The 18,037-nt window shown below is 45.9% G+C and overlaps 1 protein-coding gene across 4 annotated transcripts in view; it reads left to right on the forward strand.

The window, feature by feature from the left end:
• The first annotated feature begins 1,702 nt into the window (after window positions 1-1,702).
• The window catches only part of PIGU (phosphatidylinositol glycan anchor biosynthesis class U), a 40,873-nt gene continuing 24,538 nt past the window's right edge, over window positions 1,703-18,037 (forward strand). For 3 of the 4 annotated variants that reach the window (XR_008748665.1, XR_008748664.1, XM_055813284.1), the window contains exons 1-11: window positions 1,703-1,983; window positions 3,742-3,806; window positions 5,089-5,148; window positions 6,133-6,195; window positions 7,766-7,875; window positions 9,078-9,178; window positions 11,180-11,277; window positions 13,515-13,669; window positions 14,157-14,300; window positions 15,126-15,250; window positions 17,049-17,191. Coding sequence is in view for 1 of the 4 variants with exons in the window: in XM_055813284.1 (XP_055669259.1) it covers window positions 1,854-1,983; window positions 3,742-3,806; window positions 5,089-5,148; window positions 6,133-6,195; window positions 7,766-7,875; window positions 9,078-9,178; window positions 11,180-11,277; window positions 13,515-13,669; window positions 14,157-14,300; window positions 15,126-15,250; window positions 17,049-17,191 (1,194 nt within the window). In the remaining 3 variants the exon portion in view is untranslated. Of the gene's footprint in view, window positions 1,984-3,741; window positions 3,807-5,088; window positions 5,149-6,132; window positions 6,196-7,765; window positions 7,876-9,077; window positions 9,179-11,179; window positions 11,278-13,514; window positions 13,670-14,156; window positions 14,301-15,125; window positions 15,251-15,418; window positions 15,615-17,048; window positions 17,192-18,037 lie in introns of those variants that run through there. The other variant, XR_008748666.1, reaches the window with a different exon arrangement.

An 18,037-nucleotide genomic window follows, 5' to 3' on the forward strand; every position in this document is an offset into this window, starting at 1 on the left:
CAGCTCAGACTAGCAAAACCAGCATCTTGGAGCAGTGCAGCTTTAACCACATGACTGTATTCCAATTATTCAGCAAAGTAGCACTCTCAGGCAACTGCTGTCAATTACTGTGGATCAGAACTGTCACTTGGGCAGCCATCAGTGCTGGGAAAAAAGCATTTCTGATCAGAAAACTGAAAAGAGCATTGTTAGCACAAAGAAGAATCATCAGCATTTCTGGCTTCTTATTTACAGATGCCTGCACAAATAAATTAATTTGAACAAATCGACTCTGATTAATCAGAGGATGTGCCAAGCCCAGTCAGTCCTGGGGCCATCAAGTCCCACAGCCTACTGCCTGTGCTACTGGGAAATCTGCCAGAGCCCAGCCAGCGCCCTCGTGCCAGTGGCCCCGCGGCGGCAGAGCTGGCACACCACAGCCTGAGCACCGAAGCTCCCCTTTCCGCCTGGGGACCAGGTTTGTTGCCCTGTGGCAGTGGATAGGACCACGGCTGAGGGAAGCCCTGCAAAAGCAAGGCTGAACAGGTACGCTGCCTCCCCTGGCAAGGGAGCCAGCACGGCAGGAAACTCCCCCACCACCACCTGAAGGTGGTTTTGTGTCGTGAAGGGATCAGTGCTGTTCTGAGTAGATATGGCCTTGGTCCAGACAGTGCCTGTGATATACCGTGTAAATCCCCCAGTGCCAGGGAGAGTGCCAGCCGTGCCCCGGCAGCACGCAGTTTGCACTGCGGCTCTGAAGCTGCGTAAATCCAGTGAAAGTGTTGGGACTTGGGACATTATCCACCTCTTCTAAACAGCAACCCCAGCGCAGTCAGCAAACCCTGTCGGTTTCTTACATGAAAGTAAGTGTTGTCTTCACGCACCATATGAAACGTGTGCTTTCATCCCGTCCCTCGATTTTTTAAGACTGCTGGGGTCTTCCTGCCATTTCTCTCCACCCGGACCGAGTGCTGCAAAGGCCGCTTGTGTGAGCGCTCGGCGGGGGCTGCAGGGCGCCGGGGGTGGCGGAGCCAGAAGGGAGGCGTGTGGCGGCAGCGAGGCGCGGGGCCTCCCGGGCAGCCATAGGCCCTGCACGCCGATGGCGCCGTTGAGACCGGACGGGCCGACGGGCTCAGCAGGGCGGCGGCGCTCGGCTGCGTGACAGCCGGGGGAGCTGCGGGCACGGCAAGGCTGCGGGGGGGGCGCGTACCCGCTGCCACTCTGCGCCCCGAGGGCCCTTGGCCCGCCGGTCCTGGGCAGGCACTGCACTGCCCCGAGCCTCCCCCCCCCCCCCACCGCCGGCTGGAGGAGTGGGTCGGGAGGGGCCGCTGGGAACCCCGGCCGCAGCCTGCGCCCGGCAGCCGGGAAGCAGCGCCCCTGGCAGCGGCCCGCCCAAGCTTGCTGCGAGGCCGGCGGGCTGCTGGGGCACGGCCGAGGCACCGTGGCCGGCTCCGGGCAGGGCGAGGGCTGCGGGGCCGCCCGCCGGAGGGGTGATGGGGCCACGGGGCCGGGCCCGCACGGGTGGCGGCGTGGGCCCTGGAGCGACGCGGCCCGGCCCCCGGCGCCCCGGCCGCCGACAGACAGCGGGGCAGGCGGAAGCGGGACGTGCGCCCCAGGCCCGGCCGCCCCGCAGCGCGGGCAGAGCAGGAGCGCCCGGCCCCCTGCAGCGGCCGCCCCCGCCGGGCGGGCCGGGACGCGGCCTTCGCGCTCCCGCGAAGTTTGCGCCGCCGCGCGGGCCGTAGTGTTCGGGAGGCGGCGGGGCGGCGCGGCGCCTCCCGGGAGCTGTAGTGTTCCCGGCCGGCGGGGCATTGCCGCCGCGCTCTGCGGCCCCGCCCGGGAGCTACAGCCGGCGGCCGCCGGTGCGTGCCGCGAGGATGGCGGCGCCCCTGGTGCTGGTGGTGCTGGTGGCCGTGACGGTGCGGGCCGCGCTCTACCGCTCCAGCCTCGCCGCCTTCATCTCCGAGCGGGTGGAGGTGGCGTCCCCACTAAACGCCTGGAAGCGAGGTGAGGCCCGGCGAGCCCGGGCCGGGGCGCCGCGTCGCCAGCGCGGCTGAACGAGCCGCGGCCTGCGGGGGGTGTCGGTGAGGGGCTCCGGGGCGGTGGCTGCCCGGGGCTGGGGGTCCCCGGGGCGGGGAGCGCAGCTGCAGGCGGGCAGGGCCCTGGCCCCGGCCCCGGCCCTGCGCCAGGCTGGGGAGAGGCCCGGTCCGCAGTCTCGGGCCCGGGCCCCGGCTCTCCCGAAAGCCGCGTGAGCCGGTCCGCGGCCGCTGTCCCGGAGGAGGTGCGGGCGTTTGGCCGCAGCGGGGCAGGGCTTCGGCCGCGGTGTGCCGCCAGCCTGCGTGCGCTGATGCGAGCGGTGGCGCCGAGGTGCGCGTACAGCGGCGGCCCGGCAGCGCCTGGCCCGGGGGCGCGCGTCCCGCGGGCCGCCCTGGGGCTGCACGGCCCCGGGCCCGGCCCCGCGGAGCGGCCGCGGCCGCCTGGTTCCGCCTGGTACCCCCGTTCCTGCAGGGCTGTGCGCGGGTTCGTTTTCGTTGTTCTGTTTCTGGCCCCACACGTTGTTACCGACACGATTCAAAGTCTCTTCTGAAGACTGAGGTTCAGGTTAATCGGGGGTTTTCAGTGGCATTCATGTCTATAGCGTCTGAGCCTGTTTGGAACCTTAATTTATTTTAAAGATAGCCTTTTAGGAAAATAATATCCAGCTATTATGCATTATTTTATTATGCATAAAATTATTTTCAGTTTTGGGGTGGAAAATAATGGCACAGTGTAATAAAGGTGAAAAGTGTGAATGCATTTGATGACCTGAGGCCTCTGCTCCACAGACTGTAGCACTTCACACCTTACAGTTTCAAAATACAGCTCCCAGAAATTCCGTTGCAGCAATGGCTGCCTTCTCAATCTTACATTAGAGCGTCAAGGTAAGCATCTAGATAGTAAGGAGCACAGTTAGCATCAGTCTTGAAAAGTCTGGGCTGTCATCATACAGGAACTTTGTGGCAGAGACAGAATCTGCTTCGCCAGCATATCGCTGAACTGGGAACCTCTTGTTGCTTCATGTGGCCTTGTACCTCGGAACATGTGGGCCTGTTTCCCATGGCTTCTCTCACTGCATGCACTGCTCGGTCCCCAGGGAACCTTTGTGCTCCATAAGGTGGAGATTCTATGGAAAAATGTGCATGTGTTGCAGTGCAAGCTGCAATTGCATGATTGCAGAGGATCTGAATTCAGGCTGCAAAATGTCAGGAAGTTTCAACAATGGATAAAGCTTTTAGCTTTGCCTGATGATATGTATTAATTTCTGCTCTTTTATTGTGGTTTTGGACATTTCAGGTCTCTCTACATCTGATTAGGCAAAATAGTTCAAATTCCATATTATGTTGTGATTTGTCCCCAGTTAACTGTTTCTCCAGCATAGATATCATGTATCACATAATAGGTGACTTAAAATCAGTAAATATTATACATGTGATTTATATATAGTTAAATGTAAAGCATTTCAGCTATAACATTTTTAGCTGAAACAAATAAATATATTAACAACTGACCATTCAGTTACTGAAGAAATTTGCATGGCAGAATTAAGAAAGTGATCAAGTCTAGCTGGTTGTTGGCTTTGTGTAATTTTTGTGTTACCCATTCAGATGGCAGTTCAATGTGAGATTCTTACAAGTGTGGGTGTTTTAAAAACTATAGTTTTACTGTTAGGAGATCTTTCTCTTCCCACATCACAGGATTCTAATGCAGGCGTTTTGTATGTTTCAGTGGTCGAAGGATTAGCTCTGCTGGATTTAGGGGTCTCGCCATATTCTGGAGCTATTTTTCATGAGGTGGGTATGCATGCTTCATTTTAAACATGGTATTCAAGTGGCCCATTGCTTAGTCTTGCTGCTCACGGGCTGGCAAAGGCTGGGGACCTGTCTTGCCCCAAAGACTTCAGAGAACTTGGAGCCATGTAATTGTCTGTGCAGTAGCTGTATATGTAGTGTCTAGCACAATGAGGAGATACAGTTCATCACAGAATAAATCTCCGTGCAGATGATCAGCATCATAATAATTTGTTACTGCACAAGGAGAGTCTGAAAGAGGGGAGATTTGTAATAAAGAAAATAGTCTGTTCACATCCAGATGTTTCTCTCGGCAGAAGCCAGAGCAGGGAGAGACAGTGTCACTGTGAATCTGAACACAATTTTACTGGATAGCAGCATCTTGAGTTTCTGCATTTGCAAAAATACTAACATTAGCACAAGCATGCAGTACATCTGTTCCTCATTTTGAAAACACCTCATTCTTCCAAACACTGTGGGGTTTTGTGGCCTCAAGTGGTCTTAATGACATGGAGGGTATGTCCATACATAGTGTTACCTAGGGGTGAGACATATACTTTGTATTCCTTTGAAAACCTGTTTCTCTCCAATAAATTCTCCTTCTTTAAGCACAGTTTTCTCCCAGACTGTGAAATCCATGCTTATTTATACCATCACATTATTTAAAAAATATTTTAAAAGAAATTTATTTTTTCACAGTGAAGACTGAATTTACACCTTGCAAATATAGTACTTCCAGATTAAGCTTTTCTGTCACAGGAATAATTCAGAAGCATGCTCTTCCTCTTACCCTAGAACGAAAAAGCTGTGGGAGTAAGAGGATGATTGGGCTGTAGTTCTGCTGCTTTGTTTCTAACATGCTTACTTCTTTTTGCTTTATAAAAGACTCACCTAAACAACAGGCTATGTAGGAACTACATTCAAAAGTACCTGCAAACATCCTGAAAAAATAGATTCTCTAGGAGAAATATTTTCTAAAGCTGTTCTGTAAATGCTTTCTATTGTAACTCTACCACCATACTGGTAGAAGTGAAAAGTTGGAATAGAATATAATTTTCAAAGTTGTCGGTGTCTTTTATAAAGTGTATTGAGAACTTTGCAAGGAGAAAGACCAGTAAGTGTGCTTGGATTATTCACTTTACCCTGCAGTAAAAGCATTGTAGGAGAGACTAAGGAAAATGACCTTTTGCAGTCTCTCATAGTACTACTGCTTTTTTCTCATCAAATCGCCTGTTGTTTTATCTGGACAGTATTTGACATGGGTTTCCCTTCTGCTCTCTTTTAGACCCCACTGATAATATATCTCTTTCACTTCCTGATCGAATATGCTGAATTGGTGTTCATGGTAAGCGCTCCTGGAAAGCTCCTCTTGAAAGGTCCCATTCTGTGAAATGCTGATGTATGACTTTCCTTTTGCTCCTGTAAGGATAAAGGACCTTCAGCCTCCCTGTAGTTCAGATTCCTGCTGAGCTCACGGTTTAATTAGAAAGGCAGCTTTGCCTGTACAAACCCACGTTCGGGCTTCTTCCTTGTTGTACATACTCCTCCTTTTCTGTGAGTTCTTGGTTAGATAAGTATCCCCACAGAGGGATGGGAAATTGGCATTTGTTTTCAAAGGTTACTTCTTAACAGGTCACAATATTTTGTCCCCCCACCTTAATGCCTACGCTGCAGCATTTTTCACTAAAACCTGCTGCCAAACCCCAGGCCTGCAAAGAGAGCACAAATGAGTTAGTCCTCCAAATGCCTCTAGTAAACTATTCTCTTCAGTTCGACATAATTCAGAAGGACAGAAATCATATAGCTGGCTGCACATGCCGCCTGGTGGAGCCTCTCTCCCCAGATCCCTGCTGGGCAGGTCTCACGCAGAGCTAACAGCCATCTGTGTTGTGCTTGTGCTGATTGTTCAGATGACTGTACCACTGCCTGGTAAGTTTGGGACAGCTCAAGGCACTGTTGTGCTGGATTAGTGGACAGGTGGATTTAGCCAGCTGGGCACTGCCGCAGTGTTGCCTGTGCTCTAATTAGACCAGTGTTTCTCTCTATTACCCTCGCATACTTCTTTCCGTGAATAATTTTTTTTGCCCTTAATTCCCTGTTCTCTTGTTTTGTAAATATTAATATCTCTGATACAGCTCGTGGCTTCAAGGTTAAGCAGTGGTGTGTGAGCACAGCATACAAATCTGCCATCTAGTGTTTTTAAAGCTTGTTTTTTCTTTTTGTGAGCTGATTCAGATCAGAATCCTTGTTCAGCATTGCAGTACTGTCCAATATCTTTCTCCATTTGTTTATTTTGCTTACAGTCACTGTTTATGCCTTGCTTTTTTAGATAACTGATGTGCTAACTGCTGTTGCCCTTTACTTGGCCATCCAAGACTTCAACAAAGTTGTGGTAAGCTGACTTGCCAGCATTGCTGGTCCTCTTCTCCCAGCAAGTATAATTGTCTTGTACCAAAGAAAACACTTGCCAGAAGATGCAGTGTCAACCAGTCCTTGTGGCAATAAATCTGAGCATATCTCAGTGATCAATAAACATGGGGACTGAATGTGGTAAACAAGTGAGGTATTTTAGGGTTTTTTGTGGCAGTATTCCAGTAGGAATCAAATTAGTGACTGTAGCTACCATACTGCACTTGAATGATGATCACAACAGTGTAGATTATTTGATCTGAAAGGAGTATAAAGAATTTGAGAAATCTGTGAGAATGCAATAGCCAATGAAATGCAGACAAGTCCAGGGTCACAGTACACAAGAGGAGATGTGAGATTTGGGAGTGTGTACTGAAAACCTGAAAAACTGAAAACTTCAGTTGTTGTGGCAGTTTGCAGTATGCAGAATTTAATTACTGGTCTATGGATCTGGCAAGACTTGAGCACTCCCTTTTCTCACCTCTGCTCCTGCTGCAATCTTCTGTACGTTTTGTACCTAGAGCCTGGAATGTTTTACCTTGAACAGAGTTTGTGTTTGCACATGGCATGGGTTAATACACAGACTGGAAATGTATAAAGGAAGGAATAAAACCTTGCAATGATGCTGAGGTGACATAAATAATTCTGGTGAGCAAGGTAGAAGTCTGACACCAAATATTACTTGATCTCTTCAAATTATAAGTACATGTAGTTGGTCGTGAGTGATTCCTCCCATCTCTCTCTCATAAGTAGCTCAAAGAACGTTTGGTATAAGCAATGCTGTGCTCTCTGCAATCCAAGAGGGGCAGTGATTCAGTATCAACGTGAACAGGGAGGCTGCATTTTCTACAGCATCTGTATGGCTCCCATCCAGCTATGTGCTTCTTCCTTGTCCTCTGACTTCGAGGTTGAAGAAATAACTCAGTAACTCTGTTCAATGACAGAACTGCAGACGTGTAAAAATTCTGCATGTGAGTTAATTTGCTTGTTGGGAATTTATTGTCAGCATCTCTCCTTCTGTCTCACCATGACATAGTTCACTGGGTTCATAATTCTGATTTCTTCCTTGTCTCCATAGGGAGCATCATAGAACAAGATAGATTAAAGAGAGACATTTTGGGTCCCAAAAGGGAATTTGGCACAGCAGATACAGGGTCCCTAAAGGGAATTTGGCATAGCAGTGTCCATCTTCAAAATAACAAAGAATGCATGCTTCTGTGACTTGGTTTCTCAGGGCTTGTATGTTGAACAGTGAATTTATAAAGTCAGCTTTTCATTGGAGATCCAAGCAGGCTTTAGGAAGATTGAAAGTATTAAACTCTAGTGTGTTGAATTCCCTGTCAGCTGTGTCAAGAGCTAGACGCAGGTAATTAAGGAAGTTCAAGTAAGTAGAGATTATCTCCTTTCTCCTGACTTCCACTTCAGTTGTTAAGTATGTGGGAAAAGAGAGGGAGTTTGGCTCATGCCTGGGGCTACATGTAATGAAAATCCTGAGTAGTAAGAAATAATGACTTTCCTCACCTGACAGTCTTTGGTCATTCTCTCTTCTTCAGTTCAAAAAGCAAAAGCTCCTAATAGAGCTGGATAAATATGCACCAGATGTGGCTGAACTCATCCAGACACCTATGGAAATGCACTACATCCCCCTCAAGGTAGCATTATTGTAAGTATTGCTGCTTGTAGGCTGCAGTAGGCTGCTTTGGTCCCTCAGCTCCCTTTGGTTTTATTTGTCTGATTGTTAGAAGATTCACCCCCCCCCAGAATTCTGAATTGAATATTATATGTAAAAATCCCCCCAGCCCTAGTACTCGGTTTAAAAGTAAAAAGCAGATGCTTTTGCAAATGTTTGTTGCCAACAAATAAATTCACGCACACCCTCTGAGGCCGGCTCAACAGCATAAGGTCATTAATTTGGTAGCCAGAATGTTGTGTCTGCACAGTTCATATTCCCATTTATCTTGCCAGTACACAAATGTTATCAAAATTGGTTCTATGCCTCCAAAATGTTTGAGTGTCTTTTCAGAAAAGTTAGGAGAATTTTTGAGCAATTGGAGAAAGTGTTTGCTGAATATCACAACTTGAATATCCCAGAATTGTTTTTAACAATTCAAAGATACATTCAGTTGGTCATCTTAGTAGTGTTGTGTCTTGCTGTTCCTCTGTATGCTAAGCATTTTTTTAATTTCTGAAAGCTTCAACTAAAACAAATACTCTACAAGCAAGGTACTTAATGTCAAAGAACTATTTTTTTCTTTGGAGTTTTGACATTAATAGATTATTACCTGAATTATTCTGTGTCAGAGAGAGTTTTCCATTAGATATGTTATTTTTTCTTATTTTCATATGATTTTGTAAAATGGTATGTTCACCAGGCTGAGAAAGGTAGTTTGTATACATTGCAGACTGTTTTGTATTTAACATTGTTGCACATTGCCATGGCAAAGTCAGGATTTGGTTCCATCCTGCTGTCTTATTTTTATTCTTCAGAGCCAATAAATGTGAGTAGCAGAAAGTGTTTACTTTGGACCCAATAACCCTAGGTCTGACGGAATAAATGCACAATGTTTCTGCAAAGCAAGAAACGTTTATGGTTGTCATTTTCTAGGATAGAACTTGCATTTTAGACATCTTCCCAACTGTCTCCTTTTCTGCAGTGTGCTCTCTGTGGCCACTGTGTCCAAGACCACAATCCAAAGATGTGGGTTTTGCTCCAGACTGAGGAACCTGTTCAGCTGAGTTAATTTGATGAGAGGACCCCATCAAATGTGAATAAGTAAATGGCAAAATGCATCTGTTTTTCCTTTGAACATCGCTTTATTAGATGCTGTCTCCTCTGAATATAACTCGAGCTTTTATGTTTTTCAGCTATCTGTTAAACCCCTACACTGTGATGTCTTGTGTGGCAAAGTCTACCTGCGCCATCAACAATACTGTCATTGCATTCTTCATTTTAGCTACAATAAAAGGTAACACAATGAAGAAAAAATGGTTCTTTATGACTTTCTATAAATATTAGAAAAGTAGTAGAAATTAAACCAAGGGACTTTTCAGATAGGGTTGTTACAAAGATCTCGGTGAAACACAGCAGAAACAGGACTGGAACAAGGCCAAAGTTCTACCTGAAATCACAAGATCAAGAGATTTTATAGTCAAGTCAAAACTTACTTTCACCTCAGTGTAACTAGGAGTTTCATCTATAAAAACTGACTCCTTTTCCTGGATGACTTCAAATAGTTTTCTGTTTGTGCAGAAATGCATGTCTGTGTGTAAGAGGACATGATGCTCTGCTGCTCTTTCTTTTGTATGTGAATATGCACTTGAAGTATTGTATGCAATTTATTTTCAAAGTGTATTCTTTGAACTTTTATTCAAAAGCAAGCAGTTGCCTGCAGCTCTTTTCTGGCTTTCACTCACAGTTGTAAACTTGGTTTGAAATCAGCTAACTGAGCTTTGGGGAAGCAGAAACAGTAACTAAAGACCCATACCAGCACGGCTGACTAGATTATGGCCAAATAGCTGTTTCATTCATCTTGTGCATAATGCCAGGTTTCTGTTTCTTTTATGACTCCCCAGTGCTAAAGTCTTTTAGCATATGTGATTTGTACTAGTCACATGAGTTTTAGGAGTTCTCTGCTGGGTCAGGGGAAAGGTCAGTCTGATCCCTTCTCCAGCAGTGTCCAGACCCAGACCTTGCAAGTAAAGCTGATATAGATTGTTTTTATTAGTGTCTCCAAAAGAAAGCTTTCTTCTACTTGTTGACTAATTGAGGCAGGACGGGTTTTGATTTAGAAGCATTTGCAAAAGCCAACCAGTGAGGGTCCATTTAATTAAACGATTTGTTGCTGTTCACTGTTACCATAAGACAAATAGTTCAGTCATAGACAAAACTGTACTGGCTGTCCGCTGAGGTTTTTTCCTGACTGGGAGTGTGGCAGGCCCTAGGTTTTCAAGTGAGCAAAGAGATGAAGTCAGATTATGGCTGTGATTTCTGGGTACCATTTCCTTATATCTGTGCAGAATTGAACACATGGTAAGATAGAGGATAGGGATTTTTTGTCTAGGAGAGTGTAGTTGAAGAATGGAGAAGGCTTATCACCAGGTAACGCTGTATTTTCACTTTCAAATGGTGGAAGCAGATTGAAGCTTACAAAGTGTTTGATGTCAGTAGGCTGACAATTAGTCCAGTGCACTGAGTCAGGATGCTTGCTGTCTAAGCTTTTTTACAGGTGACTTCCATCAAGTGACATAAGACTGAAAGCTATAACCAGACTACCGCACTGGGTGCTTGTATTTTTATTGTTTAACCTGGGACCTTTTGGACTTGATTTCTGGTATTGGTAGTTGGGCCGTGTGAGTATTCAGCACAGCTCAACCTGAGGCACCTCAAGTAAAGCTTCCTTAATAAAGGGATTCATATTTTTAAGACCACATGGAAAAAGCTGTGCTAATCCTCTCTGTGCCTCAGTTTTGGTATCTGTAAAGTAGGGCTGATGCCACTTTATTCCTTCAGCTGCAGACTTTCTCTTGCTCTCTTTCACAGAGCTTTGCTGAGGGCCCCGACATATTCTGGTGACGACATTATCCAGCATGTCCAGTATGAGTGTAACAGCTGTTTCATGCGGGTATGACTTAAGTGAATGCATTCCCATGCATAAACAGCAGCTGGCATGGCCTGCATATAGACTGAATTACATGAATCTCTTTCTATACATGAATGAAAGGAGATATAAACCAGTCAGTGGTTCTTTCTTGTGGGAGAATCACCTTGGTATGAGTCATTCTCTGTTCAAAATGTAGTTAAGAAAAGGACGCAGCCCAGGACACGTTCTGCTAAAAACACCTTTAAGGGGTGTTTTGATATTTGTAAAGCCCCTGAAGGGGGTTATGCATTTATTCCCATTTGTTTGTAAGGCTGTTATATTAAATGTTCCTTACAAATGAACAGTTGGGGTTTTTTTTCTTCGCAGGTAGTGCCTTCCTCAGTGCTGTGTTCCTGGCCTTAGCTACATACCAGTCACTCTACCCTCTCACATTGTTTGCTCCAGCACTCCTTTACCTTCTACAGGTATGTGATTTCTAACTGTTGGCACCTGTCGTCGTCTTGTAGCTGTGCAGGGACAGTACTTAGCTATTGAGAGGGGAGTCAAGCAAGTCCTGGGTTTCAGAAACAGTGGCTCTCCTCAGGCTATGGAAAGTTTGAAGCCTTAATGGGGATGCCTGTGTGTAGAGAGAAGGAAGCCAGAAAGTCATATACAGAACTGGCGGGTGTTCGGCTTGCTTGAAATAAGTGCTATTCTTTGTGTCATGTGAATAGCAATGAGGATTTTAGACCTGGAGAATTCCTTTGCACCGACATAGATCACTGACCTGTGTTTGAATGAGGAGCTCTGTGTTTGAATCACTCAAGCTCGGAAATGCTGATCTGGAGTTTAATGGCAAAAGGTGTGTGCTTGTGAAAGTGCCTGGTTTCCCTTGTCCTTTATCCCTCCCCAATAACAAGGCCCCTGAATTCCAACAGGACTGACCTTGCACATTTACCAGTAAACAATGCCTCAACAGACAGACACTGGTCCAGGCAAAACTAGCCCCGCTGTAGGGTGGTAGGCACATCGGCAGGCAGGGGTAGGGTTTAAAGCTGAGGCAGCTCTTTCCTAGTGATCGGGTTCATCACTGGTTTGCCTGCATGCTTCCCACTGGTCTCTCTCTTAGCTCTTGTGCTGATACTGTACACAGTGACTTAACTGAGAGTCCAAATTATAATGCACTTAAGGAAAACTGATCATTTTCTAGTCTTGCTGTGATGTGGGAGCAACGTGAGGCTGTGACCACTAGCAGAGGGCTCTTACCCAATTCACAGATCATTTGGTGATCTTTTTTATTGTGTTTGCCACTCTGAAATTTCTGCCATTGAGTATTTTGCCAGCTTTTCTTGGTTGCTTCTGTCCTATCTCCCTCATGACTTTTATAGCTAATCTTAACTACAGATTTGTGACAGCCTGTTCTCAAATCTCTGAGCTTCGAAAGAGAGTGGAGAGTCAGTTCTAGTCCATTTTCTTTCCCTGACTATCTGGTATGAATGTCTCTTACTTTTTTCAGAAATTTTATTATTATTAGTCTTTGCAAGACAAGAACTGCTGTGGAGTCAGTGTTACTTTTTCAGTTTGCTAATTTTTCGGAGCATTTACTTTATATATTTTAGTCTCATTTGTTGTCTTTTAACTTTGGCTAAAGTAAAGTGGCAGTAAAGTAGAAGCACTGTGTTCACAAGCAACAAGAAGTGCTTTGATATGTGAATGCCTAATTTGTAACTTTTAAAGGGGATCGTGTTAGTGTGTGTTCTTTTATCCAGATTTGTAAATGAACTTCACTGCATTCTTTGTACAGAACTAAATAGCTTTTCTCCAGCACTTTCCAATCTGTCCTGCCAAAAATCTTTGGTAAACTTGCTTACATTGTTCCAGCAAGTGGTATTGAACATGCTGTGACTGAGAAAATAAGAGTGTGCTTTACACAGGGCTCACATCAGTTACAGCTGGTCTCTGTACATCTGCCAGTGTAAACCCTAGTACTAAATGGAAAAGCCACATCACTTATGTGGAGTTACAGAACCCTGAGCAATTCCCAAAGGTTTTTGCCCCTGTGTGTGTATTTGTCTTTACAAATGCAGTCAGGGGACCTCTTGGAGTGAGATACCTATGTATCATGTTATGTGACAAGGGCTTATGGTCGACCTGTCAGGACATGTGGCAGTGGCAGGACTGCAGCAGTTGTCTTTGTCTGAGGAGACAACCTTTTAGAGGGATCCTTTGTGCTTAGGAGCCTGCTGGATGTCCTCTTTTCTGATTTCTGCAGAGCATGAATGCCAGTCCGTGTGGTGGAGACCTGGCATCACAGGGTGGTGGGTTGTGGAGCAGGGCTCTTTGTCACCCAGACGATGTGGGCTCGTGCAGCAGAACGCACAAGCAGCGGTACAGTATTGCAGACCTCTAAGGTACAAGTATAGCTGTGCAGAGGTGGTGAATGTTACACTGAGTGCACGAGAACTGACTCACAAGCAGAAATTACCAGCCTAGGTACAGTATTTTCAAGCACAGGTCTGGGAATCATGTGCAATGTGTATGACTTAGTTGGCCAGATTGAAGAACATCAAGCAAATTGTGCTTGAGAACTACTTCTTCCAGTGCTATAGTACCAGTGTTTGACGCTTTCTTTCATCAATTTAAAATCATGTTCTGAACACTCAGGTTTTTTGTGGCTTTCCACCTGATAAGGGATATCTGCCTGCTTGTATTTAATTTTCAGCGTCAGTTCATACCAATAAAACTGAGAAGTAAAAGTTTCTGGCTCTACACCATGCAGTATGCAGCCCTGTACCTGTGCAGCCTGGTGGTGATCATCTGCCTCTCCTTCTTCCTCCTCAACTCCTGGGATTTTATCCCATCTGTTTACGGGTTTATGTAAGTATAAGGATTCTTACTGTTTTGTCTGTCTAGCCCTGCTGTGTTGTTTCTTGTGCATCACTCCCTGTCCCAAGAAGCATGTGATCTGTGATTTTACTGGCAATGCAAGAAAACAAAGAGTGTGTGGAGAAGAGCAGGCATTAGCCAACTTCCGTTAATTAAGTTACAGCAAGAATTAGAGAAGACAGGAGATGTTTTCCACTGAGTTGATTGGAAATGGATTTGACTGTTGAGCTATCATGGCTGTGGAATTTTTATCTCTGGAGAAGTGTCTGTTTGGGAATGGTTTAAATCCTGCTGGGGCATAGGGAAACATTAGTCCCTTTTCTCTCCAGGTTTTCACCCCTTTGATTTCTCTTCCATGTATTTAAAATATAGGTCCTCCATCCGTTAAGCAAACAATGCTTGCTTAATGCAACAGAAGCAGGGCAGTGAAAAACAACCATATAAAAATGTTACCTTGACTTTTCTTTTCAAATTTCAGCCTTTCCGTTCCAGATCTGACACCCAATATTGGCCTTTTCTGGTACTTCTTTGCAGAGATGTTTGAACACTTCAGTCTTTTCTTTGTATGTGTGTTTCAAATCAACGTGTTCTTCTACACCATTCCCTTGGCAATAAAGCTAAAGTAAGTATGTTTTTGTGCTAGTTTTTTTACTCTTACTTGTCTGGTGGAAGCTTATGAGGCTGGCATCAGATGTCTGGATCTACAAGCCTGAAAAAGATAGGTTTTTTTAACAGGGCCTATCCTCCTAATTTCCCAAAGTTTCAATCTTTATTCCTCTTAAATGGAGTGAGTTGGGCTCTGCTATGCAACAAACGTGTTACAGGCATCAAAAGAGAGAGCAGAAATTTAGGCTACAGAGGTGCCTGTTCCCTGCCAGCATAAGCCACTGTAGTCAGAAAGCAAGAAGGAACTCTTGGATGGACCGTCAAGTTTTTTATTGTCAGAAAAAAAGTGAAAATTTGGGGACATTCCTAGCAGACTGCGCTGACAATGTTACCCTTCTTTCTGATAAAAACACCCGTTAACACTCCTGGATTCTCAGTGAGCTTATCCTCTTGACTTGGAGTGGACAGACATCATGCCATACCAGAAGGATAACTGTGGGCTTCTCCAAATAACCTTCAGAGAGGATTTTTTCATTGCTTTTTAGCAAATAAGACAGAGCTGGGGAAGAGCAGCCCAGATGACCAGCTGTATAAATGTGTGAGGTGCGGCATGATGTCTCTGTGTGAGGGCAGTGAGCAGATGTGCATCCCCTTACACTGCTTCTCTGCAGAGCAGCTCTCACTACCCTACCCGGCGCTCAGAGGCTTGTGTGGAGAGAACAGGGGTACGAGAGCCTTTATCAGCCTAGCCCACAGTACATTTGTGCCCTCGCTGATACTTATTTCCAGTTTCCAGAGACTCTCTTGCATCCTCTTATCCTTCATGTCTTTTCCCTTCTAGGGAACACCCTGTGTTCTTCATGTTTGTCCAGATCGCAATCATTTCTATCTTCAAGTCCTATCCCACTGTGGGAGACATTGCACTGTACATGGCCTTCCTTCCAGTCTGGAGCCACCTTTACAGATGTAAGTTCTTTGTGTTTGATTGTTCCTTATGCAATGGGGAAGGGCCTGTCCAATAACTGTCACCACTAAACGAAACCAGGCCCGTGTCTGCAGGCTCTTGTGGTTTCCTTTGGGTGTCTGGAAGGAGGCTTGATTTTTCTGGTGATACAGTCTCTAATATGTCTTTAGGACCACGGTTCAAATTGATTGAGGAGGGAATTTTCACTTATCTTCCCCACCTCTCCAAGTTGTTCCGAAGACTAACGTTTTTGTAAGAATGTTTCAGTCCTGCACAAGGGATGTGGCTTGTTAAAAAGTACATCCATCCTTCAGACGCTTCACTCCCATTTAAGGATGTGTAATTTGAACACTGCTTCTGCAGTCGGTGAGTCCCCCAGCCTTAAAATGCTGCACCATGCAGCGGTTCTTTGTTTTGCATCTGCTTATTTGCTTTGAGTGCAAGTAACTGAACTACTCCAAGCAACTGTTTGTTTTTTCTTAAATGCTTCGTAAAGAACCTCTTTAGCTCTTTAAATCACCAGAGAGCTTCCTGATGATTTTCAAACTCAGGCTGTAGCTCCTGCTACACTGGGGAGGTCTGGAAGCACTGTGCTTTTCCTGATGTTTCTTGCTTAAACCAACTGCTTTGACCAACCCTGCCAGGTTGTCTGGGCCTTTTACTGCAGTCTTCTCTAACCCAGGCCCAGCTAGCCCGCCTGATGGTCAAGAGGCTGGGAGACCATCTGTTCTATTAGTTTTAGACTAAGGAAAGCTGAGGCCAAAGCAGCTGTAATAAAACAGGGCAGGAAGCCCCAGGCTAGCCCTGAGCATGTCACAGCCATAGCAGGTGATGTAATTCTGGGAAACCCAGATTCATCGTAGTTTAGTTGCACCTTCCAAGCATGCAGATAAGGGGACTGTGGCCAGTGAGAGGGACAGACATTTGCTGTCACATGCTCCGACCCCACAGCGAGTGCATACACCTACTGAACAAGAAGTTTAAGAAGAGGCGTGAACAGGTTTGGATGTGACAGTGCTCTTAAAATGCCAGATAACTCCCTTCAGCTTCAGAATTGTTGGGAGTCTTTCCGTTACCTTCACGGACATTGGCTGAGCTATGGCCAAGCACAGCAACACCAGTGCCAGGATACTGGTGCCAAAGGACAGTAGTTCACAGAAAACAAAATCTCCTCTGACCTAGTAGTTCTGGCTCTTTCAGACAAAGTTGTGCTTTGGTTTTGTCCATCTGGCACATATGCAGACTAAGGGATTCTGGCCACGCTTGCACCTCCTGAGGTCATGTGTTTGTCAACACATTTGGCCTATACGAGTCTCCTTTTATGGTGCTTTCCTTTCCTTACCACCTCCTAAGAAAGTGTCTCTTCCTATGGCCCACAGGTTCTTTTTTTTCCTTTGTCATCACCTTGATGAGGCTAGGGAATGGTGTGCTCTGCTCTCTGAATCATGATGCTTGTGGAAAGGCTCTTCTCAAAACTGCTGGCTTTGGCTTTTTGGCGTCTACACTACCAGAGTCCTTCAAGGCAGGAGTTTGGGAGCAGGACCTGGAAGGAAAGAGCTACGAATGAGGATTTCACACTCAAGTGAAGGCAGAAGTACTGATTTTAAAGGGAAATATAGTGTATTTCTTACAAAAACTAGCCAGGAAATTATTAAAGCAAACTGAAAGATTATTGGAGAGAAGTATGTGTTGGCAAGTGCCTCTCCCCGCCCCCTGCACATACCCTAAATACCATTGCTGGTTGTGTGAGCATGGCTGCTCAATAATGCATCATTTTAACAGCTTGGTTTTCTTTTGCAGTCCTCCGGAACATCTTCATCCTGTCATGTGTGCTCATTGTCTGCTCCCTCCTGTTCCCCGTTCTGTGGCACCTATGGATTTATGCAGGAAGTGCCAACTCCAATTTTTATTATGCCATCACGTTGACTTTCAACATAGGGCAGGTTAGTAGAGCAAGGCAAACAAGGCTGCGCTTTGGGTAGGTCTCTGGATTGGGTGTCCTGTCAGCAGCTGCAAATTCTGCAGGATGTATGGGGCTCTTTGCATCCTGTGTAGTCCTGCATAGCAGCTTCCCACCTCTCCTTGCTGAAATCTGCCTGGTCCTCGCCTTCTGGCACACTAATGGGAAAGAGTTCTTGTATGTAGTATTTGAGCTGCAGCTTCACAATCCAGCTAGATTTTACTGCAAGTTACATGGTCTGTTGCTTGACATCTCAGTATGGCAGGACTAAAAAGCACATGAAAATAGAAAAGGTGAGGTAGAGGGAAAATGGTGAGAAAATATGGGGCAGCAGCAGTGGGGCCAGAAAACAGGCAAATGAGAACTTCTTGTACATGGGGACATGGCACCAATTTTTCTGAGCATTATACCTCACTGAAATGTAGGGCTTATGCAGGGTCTCAGTCCTGCCAGGGCTTGCTCTCCCTGCTTCTCTCAAGGCTTATCGCCCCTGGAAGGTGGGATTCAAGGTACACAGGTGCTACAACTCTTTTTAAGTCCTTCCTCTTCTCTCTGCTATTTCTTAGTGTCCCTAAGTCCTGGGATAGTTTCATATGAGGATGAGCAGAATGTTCATTTCATGTTAAAGTTGCCTTTATTTTGAATGTGCCTCAACCATTTATGTTTGTCTGCTTCTCCTAAAACTAGAGGAGCAGTTTTGCCAGGGGCTAAAAAGTACCTGCTTGTAGATCCCCCACCCCCTTAATAAATAGGGGCAAACACCCATTCTGCAAAAGCAAAAAGGCTCCATGCAGTGAGTGAGATGAGAGTGGGATATGGAGGTACTACC

This window comes from Falco peregrinus, chromosome 9 (genome assembly GCF_023634155.1).
Source record: "Falco peregrinus isolate bFalPer1 chromosome 9, bFalPer1.pri, whole genome shotgun sequence".
NCBI lineage: Eukaryota > Metazoa > Chordata > Aves > Falconiformes > Falconidae > Falco > Falco peregrinus.